The 18,221-nt window shown below is 42.9% G+C and overlaps 1 protein-coding gene across 1 annotated transcript; it reads right to left on the bottom strand.

The window, feature by feature from the left end:
• Nucleotides 1-256: 256 nt before the first annotated feature.
• On the bottom strand, nt 257-17,085 carry LOC114909217 (integrin alpha-M-like). The gene is made up of 26 exons (XM_029246951.1): nt 17,022-17,085; nt 16,270-16,400; nt 15,724-15,872; nt 14,950-15,103; nt 14,266-14,416; nt 13,730-13,803; nt 13,492-13,609; nt 12,683-12,810; nt 12,031-12,177; nt 11,697-11,900; nt 11,372-11,502; nt 9,187-9,329; nt 8,829-8,992; nt 7,792-7,920; nt 7,605-7,678; nt 7,310-7,451; nt 6,973-7,086; nt 6,048-6,127; nt 5,733-5,816; nt 5,439-5,517; nt 4,898-4,996; nt 4,622-4,702; nt 1,734-1,844; nt 1,215-1,322; nt 487-597; nt 257-361 (listed from the first exon to the last, which is right to left on the bottom strand). The coding sequence occupies exons 1-26, from the start codon at nt 17,083-17,085 to the stop codon at nt 257-259; spliced, it is 3,075 nt and encodes a 1,024-aa protein (XP_029102784.1).
• Between the last annotated feature and the right edge of the window lie 1,136 nt (nt 17,086-18,221).

The following is an 18,221-nucleotide window of genomic DNA, read 5'->3' as shown; positions in this document are numbered from 1 at the left end:
GGACTTCAGTGGTATTTATAAATTGATCTATAACCATCCTTTTGTACATTATAGCACTTACTGGAACAAGCTAATGCTGAGATCAAGAATGAAGCAAAAAAAGCATATTTTTGTACCTGTCACACATAATGTTCATACAAAAACATGTTGAAATAGTAAATTTCACCTTTTTGGTTTCCAAAATAAAAAAAGCACTTTAAGCAAGAGAATATATTTAGCCATTTGCTATTCTCCTGCTGTTTTGTTTCCTCGTTGTCTATTCAGTAGCTGGGGGGGCACTTGCATTTTCCGCTTCACCTCCATCTGTTTCTTCTCCAGCTTCTTGAACCATCTGGTTATATTTGCTCTTAAAAAATCCTGCCTGAGAAAGAGGAAAGAAAACAGTTATATTCTCACAGGTGTGGTGAAGACAAGGCAGTGTGTCAGACCATGACCAAGGGAGGTATGAAATGGTAAGATCACCAGAATAAATGGTAATATGTTCACCTTGTAGAGTCCACCCGCGATCAAAGCCAGCAATAGCAAAGCCCCAAATGCGCCTCCTATGATTTCCTTGGTGAAGTTCGGCTCACTGGACATCTCCACACGTGTCCTAATCTGCAACGAGGAAAATAAGATCATGCGAACTTTTAAATTTTTAACTTTATAGAAATTTCAGTAAATAAAAAATGTTGCTATAATTTTTTAGATGATGCTGTTATGACACTTACAGTAAATTAAACAATATTAATACTAGTATTGTTGGAATTAATCAAGATTAAAATATAAATAAGAACTTGAAAGGTTCCGGAGAAGCAGTAATATGATGATAATCTAACATGAATTACCATGCTACAGGTAAACACAAGCTCTGCTTATGATAAACATTAATGACAACAATAATTTAACAAAATGAAACTTTTACAAAGATAATTTATTACTATGAGTGCAGTGGTGAAAATTATTAAGTAACACATCAGAACACCACTTTTAACATAGTTTTACAAAATTATACTGTTTTGGCCGTGTCTTCTTTATATTTGACAAAGCACTGCACTGTTGTGGGTTTCTTTTATTTTTCTCTTGTGCTTCACCTGCTCGATAGTCTCTGTATCAACATCCTATGTCCTACAGGACTTCCTATAGAAACTTGATACATGAATAATTACACTATGTGCGTTTTAATGACTTTTATATTGACAACTAACACCACATTCACAGTATGATGTTATTACCTCAGTGACTGGAATGCTGCTTTGGGGACTCGAGGAAAAATAAATAAACTGGTTTTTGTCAAAATCCATACTTGAGCTACTGACCAAACGTACAGTTGATAGCTGAGTCTGGGCAAGAAGAAAGAGGGCAATTTATTCATATAACACTTACTGACTGGTCATTTCATGATCAGATACTCTGACTCACAGAGTCTCAATCAAGTACACAGTGGACACACACCAAAACACATGGAGAAAATACCCCCCCGCCAAAGGCCTCCACACACAAGTAGTGGGTTAACAATGTTACCTGCTCAACTGTAACTTATCCTTTAATATAAAATAAATGTAAATGCACTTCATGTACATCACAAAATATGGGTGGCTGGCAGGTTAGTTTGTAGAGGTCCTGCCTTTGAACCTGAAGGTTTCCAGTTCAAATCTCACCTCCAGGTGTAGTACCGTTGAGGAAGGTACTGGGACTAAAACTGCGGTTATAAAGATAAAATAGAGTTTCACCACGGTTGAACACCCCATTACCTGTTCAATCCAGCCTGAAGTAACTTCACCGGAAACATTGTAAAACATGGTTTCATCTTTTCTCAAAAACACCTCACACCGTAGTACTCTGCACACTGCAACTGTACAGTCCTAAGGGAGAACAAGTCAGACAGGAACCGTTTTATACATGACATTAATCTAAGGAGGAGCCAACACAAGTCAGCTTTCTTTCTTTGTGCTTCGGGGTATTTTGACACACAGTGTGAACAAATTTTACTTTGTCAGTAACTATGCTTGACGTTCACAGGCTTGTGATCGACATGAGACACCACTCGAAATAATTATTCGGTGATTATCCATCCATCCATCCATCCATCTTTCTCCGCTTTTATCCGGGGCCGGGTCGCGGGGGCAGCAGTCCGAGCAGAGCCCTCCAGACTTCCCTCTCCCCGCACACCTCCTCCAGCTCCTCTGGGGGAACCCCAAGACGTTCCCAGGCCAGCCGGGAGACATAGTCTCTCCAACGTGTCCTGGGTCTGCCCCGAGGCCTCCTCCCAGTGGGACAAGCCCGGAACACCTCCCCAGGGAGGCGTCCAGGAGGCATCCGGAACAGATGCCCGAGCCACCTCAACTGGCTCCTCTCGATGCGGAGGAGCAGCGGCTCTACTCCGAGCTCCTCCCGGGTGACTGAGCTCCTCACCCTATCCCTAAGGGTGCGCCCAGCCACTCTGCGGAGGAAGCTCATTTCTGCCGCTTGTATCCGCGATCTCATTCTTTCGGTCATGATCCAGAGTTCATGACCATAGGCGAGGGTAGGAACGTAGATCGACCGGTAAATTGAGAGCTTCAATGTACAACTCAGCTCCTTCTTCACCACAACAGACCGGTACAATGACCGCATTACTGCGGACGCCGCACCGATCCGTCTGTCAACCTGCCGCTCCATTTTTCCCTCACTCGTGAACAAGACCCCGAGATACTTAAACTCCTCCACTTGAGGGAGCAACTCCCCCCTAACCCGGAGGGGGCAATCCACCTTTTTCCGACTGAGAACCATGGCCTCGGATTTGGAGGTGCTGATTCTCATCCCCGCCGCTTCGCACTCGGCTGCAAACCTCCCCAGTGCACGCTGCAAGTCTTGACTTGATGAAGCCAACAGGACCACATCGTCCGCAAAAAGCAGAGACGAGATCTCGCGGCCACCAAAACAGACACCCTCCGTTCCCTGACTGCGCCTAGAAATTCTGTCCATAAAGATAATGAACAGAATCGGTGACAAAGGGCAGTCCTGGCGGAGTCCAACATGCACCGGGAACAGGTCTGACTTACTGCCGGCAATGCGAACCAAGCTCCTGCTCCGGTCATACAGGGAACGAACAGCCCGTAGCAGCGAGCCCCGAACCCCATAATCCCGAAGTACCCCCCACAGGATGCCACGAGGGACACGGTCGAATGCCTTCTCCAGGTCCACAAAACACATATGGACTGGTTGGGCAAACTCCCACGAACCCTCCAGCACCCTAGTGAGGGTATAGAGCTGGTCCAGTGTTCCACGGCCAGGGCGAAAACCGCATTGCTCCTCCTGAATCCGAGGTTCGACTATTGGTCGGATTCTCCTCTCCAGTACCCTGGCACAGACTTTCCCAGGGAGGCTAAGGAGTGTGATCCCCCTGTAGTTGGAACACAATCTCCGGTCCCCCTTCTTAAAAAGAGGGACCACCACCCCAGTCTGCCAGTCCAGAGGCACCGTTCCCGAACTCCACGCGATGCTGCAGAGGCGTGTCAGCCAAGACAGCCCCACAACATCCAGAGACTTGAGAAACTCGGGGCGGATCTCATCCACCCCCGGAGCCTTGCCACCGAGGAGTTTTTTGACTACCTCAGCAACTTCAGCCAGGGTAATGGACGAGTCCCCCTCCAAGTCCCCAGCCTCAGCTTCCTCTACGGAAGGCGTGTCGGAGGGATTGAGGAGATCCTCAAAGTACTCCTTCCACCGCCCGAGGACATCCTCAGCTGAGGTCAGCAGCGCACCACTTCCACTGTAAACAGTGTTCGTGGAACACCGCTTCCCCCCTCTGAGTCGTCGGACGGTTTGCCAGAATCTCTTTGAGGCCGACCGAAAGTCTTCCTCCATGGCCTCACCGAACTCCTCCCAGGCCCGAGTTTTTGCCGCGGCGACTGCCAGAGCCGCACTCCGTTTGGCCCGTCGGTACCTGTCAGCTGCTTCAGGAGTCCCATGAGCCAGCCAGGCCCAACAGAACTCCTTTTTCAGCTTGACGGCATCCCTTACTTCCGGTGTCCACCACCGTGTTCGGGGATTGCCGCCGCGACAGGCGCCGGAGACCTTATGGCCGCAGCTCCGAACCGCCGCCCCGACAATGGAGGCGCGGAACATAGTCCATTCAGACTCAATGTCCCTAGTCTCCCTCGGGACCTGGTTGAAGCTCTGTCGGAGGTGGGAGTTGAAGACCTCTCTGACAGGGGCCTCCGCCGAACGTTCCCAGCAGACCCTCACTATGCGACCTGCCAGGTCTGTCCAGCTTTTTCCCCCGCCATCGAATCCAACTCACCACCAGGTGGTGATCAGTTGACAGCTCAGCCCCTCTCTTCACCCGAGTGTCCAAGACATATGGCCGAAGGTCAGAAGAAATGACTACAAAGTCGATCATCGACCTCCGTCCAAGGGTGTCCTGGTGCTAAGTGCACTGATGGACACCCTTATGCATGAACATGGTGTTCGTTATGGATAAACCGCGACTAGCACAGAAATCCAATAACAACTCACCGCTCGGGTTCAGATCAGGGAGGCCGTTCCTCCCAATCACGCCCCTCCAGGTATCACTGTCGCTGCCCACGTGGGCATTAAAGGTGATTAATCTAATGAATAAATATAGAAGAAATGTAATGTATAAGAAATGTTTGCTCACCACATTAGGAGTTTTCCTCAATTTCTCCACAAAATCGGTAAAGGCAGGGTTCTCATCTTTTTGTGCCTTACATCCCATAATCTACAGAATAGTTTTTCATCAACAGAAAATACACATTTTACACTCTGTTTTATACGGAAGATAACTGCATAAAGAATAATAATCTGCATGAATATGTCATGCATTTACCATGTTATACAGCGTTGCACTGTGTTTAGTAAAGGCTGGTACCTGCGCTGGTTGTGCCTGTAGTGTGGTGCCCAATTCCAGACTCACCTGAATGCTGTTTTTATTGGTCCAGATGTCTTTTTCTCCCAGTTTAATTGGGACCTTTATAGTAATTGTTGCATTGAAATCTCTTATATAATTAACAACCTTAAAAAACAAGAAAAAACAGACCTCATTTCTCTTAACTTTTTGCTCAACTATTGTTAGAGTCCAAAGGAGTCACAGCAAGCAATCAGCCAGTTCATGAGCCAGTTCTTCTTTTATTTAATAAAATGTGAATTAAGTCTTTTTTTTTTCTGTTTTATGTTCACATTTCTTTATGCTGTACTTGTTTCTTGCTTTAGGTTTCAGTCAAAAGTAAATTAAGTGGTACTTTTGATGTCACCACATAACACACTAAAAATTACCAAACACTGTATGCTGCAACATCTTCTGTGAAATTTATGAAACATCTGTACTGTTTCCAAACACTCTGGGATTCTGCAGAAAGTCATCCTTCATCCAGTTCAAATGAGTCTGATCTCAACTGTTCACATACAGAACCAGTAGCAATGTAATTAAGAGCAGTGCAAGATGATGGAAAAAATACCTCAAATGACTGCAAAACAGGCTTCTTCAGATCATTTTTTCCAGCAGTGAAGTTTATGTAACTGGTTGATTCCTCTGAGCTTCATGGATTTAAAACAGAAAAAATATGATCAGTGGTCTAACAGAAGGACAACTGAAAATGACTTACACTGTCAATCTACTTTTGTGGATCTACCGTGGCACTGACATTTAAACTGTAATTTCATGAAAAAAAACAATTTTTAAAAGAAAAAAGTCTAAACTGCATAATCTCTGGACCACAAAACAATTATAGAAGTGATCAGAAAATGCAAACCTTCTGACAACAGCAAAAATGCTGTATTTTACACCAAGCTGTCTGGTCCGGTAATTTTCCCTCAACGTGTGCAGTTCGTTTCCGCTAAAAGTCACAACATTAAAGAAATACAATTATGTACTATGCATTTGGCCGCAGGAAAAAATCATATACATGACAGTAAGTTACTGATAAGCATCCAAATAACGTGATAATATAATATGACATTGTCACATGATTTTGATGTCTCACTCCCACATGTTTTCAAATAGAGAGATTCACAAAGGAGATGAAATTTATGACAAACATTAGGTGGAGACACAGATGTCCTGTTACCTTGAAGCATTAGCAGTAAACGTCACAGTTCGGTCAAAATTACTGTTTCCATCTATCCCAAAAGATAGAATGAAGAAAACCTAAGACAAGTAGGAAGACATTCAGAATAATGACAAAACTCAACAGTTTGCATGAAATGCAAAACAAGTGTTAACTTTATGAGCCAATAAACTTCTTACAGTGGCTTTCTCTCTGTTCAACATTTGAAATAAACACCATGTTGGCATTCTTACTTTCTTTTTACTGCTATATTAACTTAAAAATCGCAACCCTGTGTGATTTCCTCACGTTCTACCTCCCGGTCTTCTTCTCATTCTGTCCCTCACGATATCTATTAACTGTACTACACACCACATATACCTCTCTGCAGGGTACTACAGAGCCCCAACTGGGACTGAAACACTGGACCTTGTAAAAAGTTCCTCGGCCACGATGTCACCTACTAATCCATATTACAGAGAAAGTACAGAAAGTACAGGTGGAAATTGTGAACAGGTGCTCAAATTTCACGTAATAATGCCCTTAACCAGCTTTTCAACATTTCGCTCTTTCCAGGCCATGACAGTGGCTGATCAGACAACCATGGGTGCAAAATTATGTACCTTTAAAATGATAGACACTGAAAACCTGACACTTTCTAGAACAGTAATCTTTTACAGTTCTCACCAGTTTGCAAAATATTGTGCTAAATAACAGGAAAAAGAGATGGAGAGAAAAATGGGAAATGTGCTCTTATATTTTGAAGAACAGCTAACACCAGGTGTTCTTAACTCTGGACCTGGTGGGTCACAGTTAATGCAGGCTTACAAACTGTCTTCAAATTAGAAATATACACATTATTTTTAAGTCACTGTTTTATTTTATTACTGAACATAAAAGTGGACGTTGACTTGTTGACTCAATGAACCACAAACTGAGAACTAACCTGGGATCCGCTCCTGAAAATGGGCCTGTTGATGTGGCAGGTGCTGATCCCCAATACAGTGGCTTCTAAACTGTCCACAGCAGTGCACTGAACTCTTGCACTCCTCAAAGGATCCTGAAAGAAGAATGGAAGTCTTTACACTTCATTGTTAACGATGGTACATATTGGCTGCACTGGGTTTCTGTTGCAGCAGCTCGGTGAGTATTAAACACTTCACATTTACATTAATTTTACTTTACAGACGCTATTTTTTTCTCCAAAACGACTTCCTATGAACTCTGTCTAGTGTTACCCCACCACACATAAACACACCAATGGCTGAATTGCTCTCCCTCACCTGTACCACAGTAACTCTTCGAAATGACAGTCCTGCTGGGTAGGTGAAAATGACATGACTGTTGTATGAGTTTTCCCCTCTGTTCTCCACTGATACCGACACGTTCAATACCAGCGCTATGCCAACCTGTACCTCAGACACTCTGGGAGAAAAAAGTAGGGAGAAAGTACAGCTTTATACAACTATTCCTCATATTTATCCAAAGTATTATTTTGTAGAAATGCAGTATCAACAGTATTCATTATGTCTGGTCATAAACTGTGGAAAAAGTTTTACATGGCAGTAATTTTCTCACCCTGAGAAATTGAAATCCACTCTGAGATCATCAGTACACTTGCTGTCTGCTCCACAGTCCACCACAAAATCTAACTGACAGTGATGATAGAGCAGTTTATTTACACAGTGAAGAAGTAACAAAATTCGTAAGTAACTAAAGATCAAATGTAACATAAAACTGTATCCATAGTGATGTGAAAACTCACTGGGTGATTTGTGATTCTTCGTGAAAGTGGATCCAAGACTGGAGCAAGTTGGCCTCCTGGATGGGTGCTGTCTACAAAACTCAACCTTAACTCATTTATCAGAGGATTCAGAGCATCTTCTGGGCAGGCCTGGCACATAATACAGGAGAACACATGTCACTTGGGCATAAGGACTGTAAATTTTATTTTTCTAGGTGTACTGTGACAAAATAGATATATACAGATTAGAGGTTTTAAACAAAACACCATCTTGAATGGAATTATTATTATTGCTATTAATTTTATTTTTTATAGAGCGCTCTTCACACGCAGTGACAATCTGTGTTTATACAATGGGTCCCCCTACTTATGAACATTTGAGTAATTAACTTTCCTCTATTACAAACAATTCAAATTACGAACCAAAACTTCACACAATCTGCCAACAGACAGTACACATATAATAAGCCCTTTAAAGTTCAGTTTTCAATTTGTCAGCACCCTGCTACAGGTCTGGTTACGGTTTAATGTTGCTCTCTCTCATTTACAGCAGACCATAAATTCTGAGCCAGTAAAATCAGAATGTGCAGGAGCTTGCACAAGGCTGTTTGCCAGCATGGTTTGTGTTCCTGTCTGAAAGACAATACTGTCATGCATGCAGACATGCGATTCTTAAAGCACATCCAATTAGTCAAATAACATTGTTTTTACCAGTAAATATTACACCAATAGTTGCATGCTAATTTAGATTGGAACAGAATTATATAACTGATAATGATCCCCCCAGGCTATTCCATGTCACATTCTACGATCCAACTTGTCGAGGAACAAACCACCTCTTAGTCCCATTTAAGTTTGTAAGTCAGGGACCAACTGTAATGAACACAACCAAGAGATCCAGATATTTCTGTACTATTTAATAATTGAGAAAATATTTTCCAGACGACATACATACATTCTCTCTAAACACTGGTAACCCCCAAATGCATTTTTCAAACATTTCCTTCAGGTTGTTGAAGAAAATATGAATTAATGTCTGTAGTATTTTTTGTACTTACTACAATAGAAAACTGATGGTTTTCACAATGATTCTGCTTTTCCCCTTTAATGGTAACAACTTTATTCAAGAATTGTTTTTGAGGAGCGAAACTGGCTCGAGACCGTGCAACATTTCGAGTCGCATCCACAGTCAGAGTGTAATTCACGCTTGCTTCCAGATCACCTATATGCAAGAAAGAGAAGATGTACCCACGAGGAAAGTCAAATGAACATGTTTCCTGAGAACGATTAAATGTCACTCAAGTGTACATCTGTCAATATCTCTGCAGTAATTTGTCAGTTCTTGTACAAACGAAATTTTGGGCCAGCAAAAATCTTTCTTGAACCAACTGACATTCACATTTAATACATATGCACCTTGATACTCTTTCGTACGACTCGTCATGGTGAAACAGACAGTTGCAGTATTAGAAAGGTCTTTGGAACAATCCTTGATGTCGGTGGGAATTTTGGATGGGTTGAAAGACATGGTGACTGCAACAGAAACCACCGGTCTGGACCTGTTATGAACAATGAATCATATAAAAAACAAACAAACAAACATATTATAACACATGGAACATTCCCAATGTCACGACCACAAACACACCTCAACCAGCAGCACCTGGCTCCAATTAAGCACCTGGCATTAATCGGAGCACTCGGCTACAATAACACCTCTCAGCCTCTTTTTAGTTGCAGAATCTCATTGAGACAACCGTCCCCTCTGCGCCAACGATACTCATTGCATTCCATGTCCTGTTCCCCTTCGTCCTCGTATCCTGTTCTTCATTCCCTAGCTCCTGATTATTCGCCTTGCCTCCCAACTTCAACTATGGATCTTCGCTCTCACCCTGACTGCTGATTGACCCACTTTTCACCCATCCCCAACAACGAGAACACGTCTGATCCCTTGGTTCTAAATAAATGATCCTGCACTTGGGTCCAGCCTCCTCTGCCTCCTCCGTTCTCCATGACTGAAGATTCCCCCAGCGACATGGACCCAACAAAGATCGAACCACTGCTGCAGGTTGTCTTTGCCCACAGAGCAGGCCTCGGATCCCATTAGCAGATGCTGAAACAACTGATCGGTTCCCTGGAGGAGTTCTTAGCTCTGCTCCAACAGAAAAAGGATCCAAGGAACAAGACAATGCCTGCTTCTGTGCCAGAGCCCACGTCCTTACCAGGCACAGCCCCTATCCCAGTGACTGAATGCTGGCTAACCATGCCCAAGCTCTATGATGGAAACCCTGAGACGTGTAAAGGGTTTTTGCTTCAATGCGAGCTGGTGTTCTCAAGCCGGCCACATGTTTACTGCACCAACACCAGCCAGATAACATACTTGGTGTCACTACTCACAGGTCCTGCCCTTGACTGGGCTACAGTGGTTTGGAAGCAGAGCGCGCCTGCCTCGTATAAATACTTCAGCACACAGTTCGGGGCCATCTTGCAGTAGGGTGACCGGTCCATCTTAAACTACGCCCTGCAGTTCTGCACGCTAAGCTCACTTACCAGGGCAAAGACTGGACCCTGGACCAGTACATAAGGAATGCCATGGCTATGGACAACCTGGCATGTGAGCACCTGCAATGCCCCCAGCCGGCTGCATGAGACCCTGACCTCTTCGCCACCACGACACCATTGTGGGTTGGACAAGAACACCTGACCTCCACTGAGAGACAGCGATGCCTTCAAGCGGGTCTTTGTGTCTACTGCGGCTGTTCCGGCCACTTCCGAGTGACCTGCCCTAAGCAGCCCTTGACACGAGCTCCCAGAATGTGGCCTTCGGGAAGTGGCCATTTCCATCCAGCCTCACAGCTAAACGTTCCTATTGTCCTGTCTTGGGGAGGGGAAGCTCGTGAAATAGTCACGCATGTGTTTGTAGACTCCAGAGCTCCCAGTTGCTTTGTGGACGTTGCATTTGCAAAATTGCATGGCATTCCCATGCGGGACTGTGAAGTGATGTTACAAATCACTGTGTTCGATGGACAACCGCTGGGAAAGCATATATTAGAATCCCACACCAATGCATTCAGGCTTCAGGTAGGGGCTTGCCACAAGGCTCTCTCCTTTTCTCTTATCATGCCCCCTGGTAACCCGGTTATCTTAGGATACACCTGGCTGGCCCTACATAATCCTGTGTTCTCCTGGAGTACAGGAGAAGTGGTTTCTTGAGGAAAAGAGTGCGCCACCTCCTGTATGTCCTTGGCCTGTAGAGCCACCTCGATCGAGAGTCCTGGGTCCACACAGCGTCCGGCTATGTTGGAGGAATACAGAGACCTCAAAGAGGTTTCTTACTGGAGCAACTTAAGATAAGTACTTTGTTCAAGGGTCACGGGTACTACAGCTAGAGGTGGGATTGAAACCTGTAACATATGGGTCCAAAGGAAGCAGCTCTAACCACCAGTATTATTTTCACTTGCATTATTTAGTCTTAGTGTTTCAGTATCTTGTATCAGGAACAGAAGTTTGAGGAATACAGTGCACCCCTTCAATCAAACTGTTTAGTCATAAAACTTATAGCAAGGGCCGTGTTACTAGAGCTTCTGAATGTAATGTGTACCTGAACAGCAGGACCTTTCCCCTCGACCCCACTGCAATGTCTGTCAGCCTGTCTCCACTCTGGTCCAGAGATCCACTGATTGACTGGCCGAAATATCGAAGCCCTGACTCAACGTTTGAAGCCTGGATTCTCTGCAGGTAGTGACAGAGGGATGCAGCGACAGTCAGAGGTAGAAGAGTTACAAGGAAAAGGTGTGAGAGAAATCAGAAACTACATATACTACAGTAACTCATAGGCCTTTAATATCACCATAGTAACAACATGGTATTATCATTGACTTTTTGATGCTGCTTTGCTTCCTGTTGCTCCATTTTGCTTCTCTCACCTGAGAGAACACAGGGTTTACTCCGCTTGTCGTTCCAGAGAAGATGTACACGCTTCCCTGGCCATTGTTCTCCATGGGGGCTCCTACAGCCACATCAGTGATGCCATCGCCATCCAAGTCAGCAAGTGCAGCCAGAGAAGTGCCAAACCTGCCCCTCATTCCTGCCACCCCCACCAAGGGCTGAGGTGTACACATGTCTTTGGACTGCAGAGAATTTTACAGACATGAATCTTTAAAGAGTACTTTCAGTAAACTGAGCTTATGATAAAAGAGATACAGGCACACAGGTAACACTACAAGTGCTGCAGCTCATGAGAAGAACATCAACCTATACCCTCATCCGGAAGGCACAGACGGTGACTTCTCCCTCGCTGTCTCTCTGTGCATCTGTGTACATTGGAGCCGAAATAAGCAGTAAATCTGCGTAGGAGTCTGAATCCAAGTCCACAGCGCACAGCTCTGCCCCAAAATATGAACCAATCTGAAAGGTAAGGTATATTTAAAAATCCAGTTATTTGAAAATGACATTATCATGCTTAAAAAACATAGCTTTTTAGTTGAGAAGGCATACGGGGTAAATTAAAAATAAATAAAATACAAAAGTACAGTACATGTTCAAAATTTTAGAGAGGAGCCAAAAGCAATTTGTGATACAGCACTGTAAACCTCAACAATTTAACATATAATTAACCCTTGATAGATACAATGCTGTTGCACAGAAGAAGAAGACCCAAGAAGATTTCCAGGATATGCTTCATTTGAATGCTGAACACAAGGCCTTGATATTGTGTGCACCCTGGACAGGAAACCAGGCCATCACAAGGGAAGTTCTTTCTCTCTCTTTCACACACACATGCATGCACACACCGGGCGGAACCAGAGAACCCAGACGAAAGTCTTGTGACCAAGAAAAAAATGTGCAAAATGCACATTACACTTAGTGATGTGTCCATTATGCACTTAACAGTATACAAAACAAGACCAACCTGCTTGCTCTCAAGCATCGTCTCTGCTTGATCTGAAAATATAACAACCGCTCCTTTGTGCTGATACCGTGGGGCTCCCAAAATAACAATATTTTTGTTTCTTAGCTTAGCAACAGCCATGGAGTAACCTAAAAGAGAGAAAAACAACTAAAAACTTTTTATGAGTGAAAAGGGAATTCGATGTCTGCATTTTGTCATTGAGTAGACAATGTCTCTGTGCTATAAATGGAAATGGAGATAATAAGCTTTTTCATTCATCTGTCCTGAATCCTTAATCCATTAATTTCATTGTCAGTGGACTGGCCACCTTGTTTTCCTCTGGAAAACCGTGCTTCGTGAGTGGTTTTCATTGCATGTGAGCCTTTCAATATGTGAGTCTTCCATGGGATTTGTAGATCAGACAGCAACATAACATTCTCTCAAACCGATTTGATTTGGACAAGGTTGAAACAAAGACAGACGTCCTTTTTCACAGGCATTTGCACATAAAGCATTAATGATAGAAGGTTTGTGATGGTCCCCAGATAGACTTTCCCTAATATGAGCAGACTAACCCTAACCCTTTGGGCAAAGGCACTGTTGTGATGACTATTTCTCTGATGCTGCATTATCTGAACTTTTATAATGTTTCTCTCTAGGAGAAGCAGAATATTATCTTGTTCTGCATATTAAAGGATCACATGCAATCATTTCAAAAATTGTCAAATTCCAGTTCAACTTCAGTAACACTCGTTTTTCAGTGAAGCAACTAAATTACAGAGCAAAAGCCGATACGCAACATCAACATAAATGAGAGTGGTGTGTCGTACCCAGATAACTGTTAGCTTCCATTTGGCTACTGTTATGAAAAGTGGGTCCTCGTGCTGAGATTTTCTGGAAACCTCCCCTCCAGTCCAGAGCTCCCACTGTCCCCATCAGAAGGTCTCCCTAAAGGACATAAACACTTTCTGAATGGGAGGTATTCAAGAAATATATTCAGCAGTCACAGATACCAAATTAACATTAAAAATATTGAAAGTGATGTATTTTTGGAGTAACGTTGCGTACCGAGGGCAGTAAAACTGAGCTAAATCCCTCTTGGGCTAATTCCATGTGAAAAGATGCACCAGAAGTTTGAGTACCTGAAGAAAGTGGAAAAGTGAGATTGTTATTAATTTAATATATATTTCCCCCCATACAAAGTTAAATAAATCTTGAAATTCTTAACCATTCAAAATTCTTTTTGAATCTTAAGTGATTCAAAGGAGCTATGCAATGTAACCATCATACACAACAGTCTGAAGCCACTTGTGCCGAGTGGGGTTGTGGCAAACCGGGGTCTAACCCGGAAGCACATGGGGGGGAGGGGGCACACTCCAGACAGGATGCCAATCTGGCACAAGGCACCCCAGGCAGGACTTGAACCCCAGACCCACCAGAGAGCAGGCACAGGCCAAACCCACCATGCCACTGCACATCCCTGCACAGCATAACCCTAAAACATGAAAATACGAAAATCAAATGAAGACTGTGGGGCCTGAAAAAGAGCTAAAGAGACAAGCAGTTAAAAAGTCGCTAATATGCATAATATAGAACAACTGTACCCTCAATGGCAAAAATATTCTTCTGTAGAGTATCTCTTAGTTCGTCCAAAGCTTGGAAGTTGTCCACTCGAAACAGGTGACTGTCCGTGGGTTTGGAGGCGATAGTTTCCAGCTCCTGTCTTGCGTTCGGTTGTTGAAACGCCGAGCCCACCTGCAGGGACAAGAGATAATTAATATATTGGTATATTCTGTTTGAAAAACAGTGTGAAAATCACTCACAGGATTTTCCTACACAAAGTAAGATACTTAGTAATAAATGAAAAAGACAAAATCATATGAAATCATATCAAGGGAAACTTCATATATCTTGTATATATATTTTTACACATGTCTTGTAACTTCTATCACTTTGAAGCTGTGTGTTGATTTTATTTTTAGTCAATTAATTATTGCAAGGGGGGTGTGATGGTGCAGTGGGCTTGGTTGGGTTTCACTCTCTGAGGGGTCTGGGGTTCGAGTCCCACTTGGGCTGCCTTGGGGTGGACCAGTGTCCTGTCCTGGGCGTGTCCAGTCCCCCTCCACCATGGCACCCTGCCCTGCCGGGCCAGGATCTGGCTCACTGTGAGCCCAGTCGGGAACAGCGGTTTCTGACTGTGTGTAATTAATGCGATGTTTCATTTACTGTATGTTGTCATCATTTATTTCATGTTTAATCAGTTAGTAATATTAATACTTATGTTGTACCCCAATGGCGTAACGAATTATGCCTTTATCCTCAGCCTCTCGAACAACAACTGACATAGGTGTGCTGTCTCCAACAGTCTGTCCATCAGTGATGACCACTAAGACCTTGACAGCTTTTGGTCGGGATCCACTACTAGGCACAAACAGTTCTCTGCTGTAAATGTAAAAAAAAAAAAAAATTTGCAGAGGATTAAAAAAAATAAGAATTGAGGCATAGAATCATTCTGTTACAAAAAGACAGGAAAGGGCTGAAAATTCATCTCTTCATTGTATTTATATATAACATTTTAAACAACTTCAGAACTTCACTAGGGGGCGTGGTGGTGCAGCAGGTTTGGCTGGGTCCTGCTTTCGGGTCTGGGGTTCGAGTCCTGCGTAGGGTGCCTTGCAATGGATTGGTGTCCCGTCCTGGGTGTATCCCCTTCCCCTCAGCCTTGCACCTTGTGTTGCCAGGTTAGGTTCTGGTTCACCACAACTCTGCTCAGGACAAGTGTATTCAGACAATGTGTGTGTGTGTGTGTGTGTGTATAGATACATATGTATGTATGTATGTATGTGTATAAAACTTCACTTTCCCTTTTATATGACAGGTGTACATTACAGTGAGGACACTCTAGGATTTCAGACCAAAATGGATATGAACCCTCCCCTGAACATCTCAGACACTGCATCACTCTCCTGGCATTTTTAAATTCCCTTTCTGTCATTTAAATGTTCATATGATTTCACAGCACTGTGAAAATACCCATTTCAATTCAATCAGTGCAGACTTACACAACTTTTCTAATCGCAGTAGGAGTGTGGGTCGATCCTCTTTGTTGATTTATTCTATTTATCAGATTCTCCCACAAGCTTCCAAGACGTTTGAAATCACTGAAATCCATATGGATTTCAAACGTGGAAGAATACTGCATTACAGCAAACTGTAACATAAGAAAGACATTGTGCAGTGTCATATCACTGAGGGTCAGTAAGAAAAACATTTAACACTAGTGAAAATGAGAATAGCTAGGTGCAAGATACAATCAACAACTTAGATGCTTCATTTCTACAAAAAATATATCTGAACTGCATGGTGCTCTTATACAATAAGCATCCTTAAACAATGTCTTGGCAAACATTACAACCTTCCAATGTTAACATTTTTCCAAAGGTCTCATATCCTCTTCAGAATCAACCAGATCATAAGGTGACAGTCATTCTATTATGAGTTTGAACCCCAAAACATTTAGAAACTGATAAATTAAGAGAATTAGATCATCATTTGTAATCTATTTTTTCTTGAAGCATTTGTTTAAATGATATGCCAGACAAATTTACCTGACTGTTGCGCTGATTAAATTGTTTGATCAGCTTTATCATAAACTCCTTCATCCGTCCAAAGTCATTGGTGCTTACGCTGCCTGATCCATCTATTAAGAACACAATGTCTGTGCCACTAATAGGACAATCTACAGATGAGGAGAGTAAGAAAATGGAGTTACAAATCAATACAACAGATCTGAAGTATAATCTGTACTGTAACAACCTTTTTACTGTTTTAGGCGGGAAACTTGTTAAATGTAAATAGTTGCATTGTGGGGAATAATGTGAAATGTGGGTGTGCAACCACTGGGGGCACTTCTAGAGAAAATGATGTGTACCAGTGTGTTGGAGGAAAGCCTAGGGGTGCTAAGCAAGAAGTGTGGGTTCTAGAAGGAATGGGGTCCTCAGTCTGAGAGCATTATTGCTGTGTGTGCTGATGTTCTAATAAACTATTTGGGATGAATACTGTCTCTGCGTTCTTCTTCACCCCATCCAAACCCACGGCCTTGCACGCCACAGTGTTTCATGAGTATAAAAAATAATATTAAAGCAGTGTGCTCGTTTTCTTAAGCTAGAACAAGAAACCAACATAAAAATCTGCTTAAAACACCATTATTCTGACAACCATTAACTTCTACACATGAAGTAAAGGGGTTAGTGTTTGCCTAGTAAGATTCCTAAATGAATCCAAGATTTTTTTTTTAAGTGTATGCATCATTCGGCAGCATGTTTACTGTGTTTTACTTTGTCAGTCACTCTTTACTGACCGTTGAGTTTTGGAGGTTGTCCATCACCAATGGGATTGAGTGTCTCACTGAGCTGAAAGCACATTCCATTGTAAGTAGTAATGGCTTCACAATTTCTGGGTATAGTAGGACCACAGACCTATGAAAAATGTAAATATGGGTAAGTTTCCAAATATCAACTGTGTCACTGGTCTGTGTTCATTACGTTCATTCGTTTTTTGATTTGAAAGTGAAAAACAAAATGTGAATTACAATGCCTTCATTTTAATCCAGCACTGGCTTCACTGAACATGCTGGATTTGCTCTGAGTTATTAATCATAAGTTAATACAGATCACTAGGTGCTTTTTAAAAGCAACAATAGAGTGACAGTAAGGCAGGATGACATGTCCACTGAGAAAATTGGCAGGATTTATTTTTCAGGTGTTACTTCTGAAAAATCTTATTACTAATTAAGCGCAGGTCTTAAAAGCACCATGAAGTTCACATTTATTTATTCAGCAGACATTTTTCTCCAAAGTGACTTCCAATGAACTCTATGTAGTGTTATCAGCCCACACACCTTATTCACCGTGGTGACTTACACTGCTAGATACACTACTTACAATGGGTCACTCATCCATACCTCAGTGGAACACACACACTCTCTCTGTCACTCACACACACTATGGGTTAAACAGAACAGCATGTCTCTGGACTGTGGGAGAAAACCAGAGCACCCAGAGGAGACCCAGGCCACCAGCGCCCAATTTCATCATATGTGTTACATAATTGTTTCTTTTAGCCTCTTTAACTGGACACAGGGAGAACATATAAGCTACCCACAGACTGAATGGGGATTGTTGTGTTTACTCAATAAACACACTGAGAATGATTTTGTTAACTGGCACGTAGCCTCGTTTAATGTTCACGCTCGGTTTTTACAACCATGTGCTTTTTAGTATCTCCGCTAAATCCGCTTCCTTGCTGCCTCCGTATCCTTCCTGTACCTACCGAACACTTCTGCCCTCTATAGGTAATAACAGAAAACACAACTGATCACCACAGGGATCAAACCCACATCCTCTCGCACCACCCACTTACTGTGGGCCAGCAGTGCTACTTGCTGTGCCATCATACCACCCATTCTAGGTTAGGCTACTTGTTAGATTGGAAATATTGTACACTTTAGGGCATTCAACAAATTTGATATTGTCAGATTCTGATCGCTACACTTTCTATA

The sequence above is a fragment of the Scleropages formosus genome, chromosome 20 (assembly GCF_900964775.1).
Source record: "Scleropages formosus chromosome 20, fSclFor1.1, whole genome shotgun sequence".
In the NCBI taxonomy this organism is placed as follows: domain Eukaryota; kingdom Metazoa; phylum Chordata; class Actinopteri; order Osteoglossiformes; family Osteoglossidae; genus Scleropages; species Scleropages formosus.
The sequence above is the reverse complement of the archived record's forward strand: the minus strand, read 5'-3'. Positions and strand labels throughout refer to the sequence as shown.

Excerpts from the sequence above, each read along its gene's own strand:
- LOC114909217 (XM_029246951.1), bottom strand. The coding sequence starts at position 17,085 with ATGTGCTTTCAGCTCAGTGAGACACTCAATCCCATTGGTGATGGACAA. Across the intron at positions 15,104-15,723 it reads ACTGCGATTAGAAAAGTTGT|CAGAGAACTGTTTGTGCCTA; the intron begins GTAAGTCTGCAC and ends TTACATTTACAG. Across the intron at positions 7,087-7,309 it reads GAAGAGTTACTGTGGTACAG|GATCCTTTGAGGAGTGCAAG; the intron begins GTGAGGGAGAGC and ends TTCTTCTTTCAG.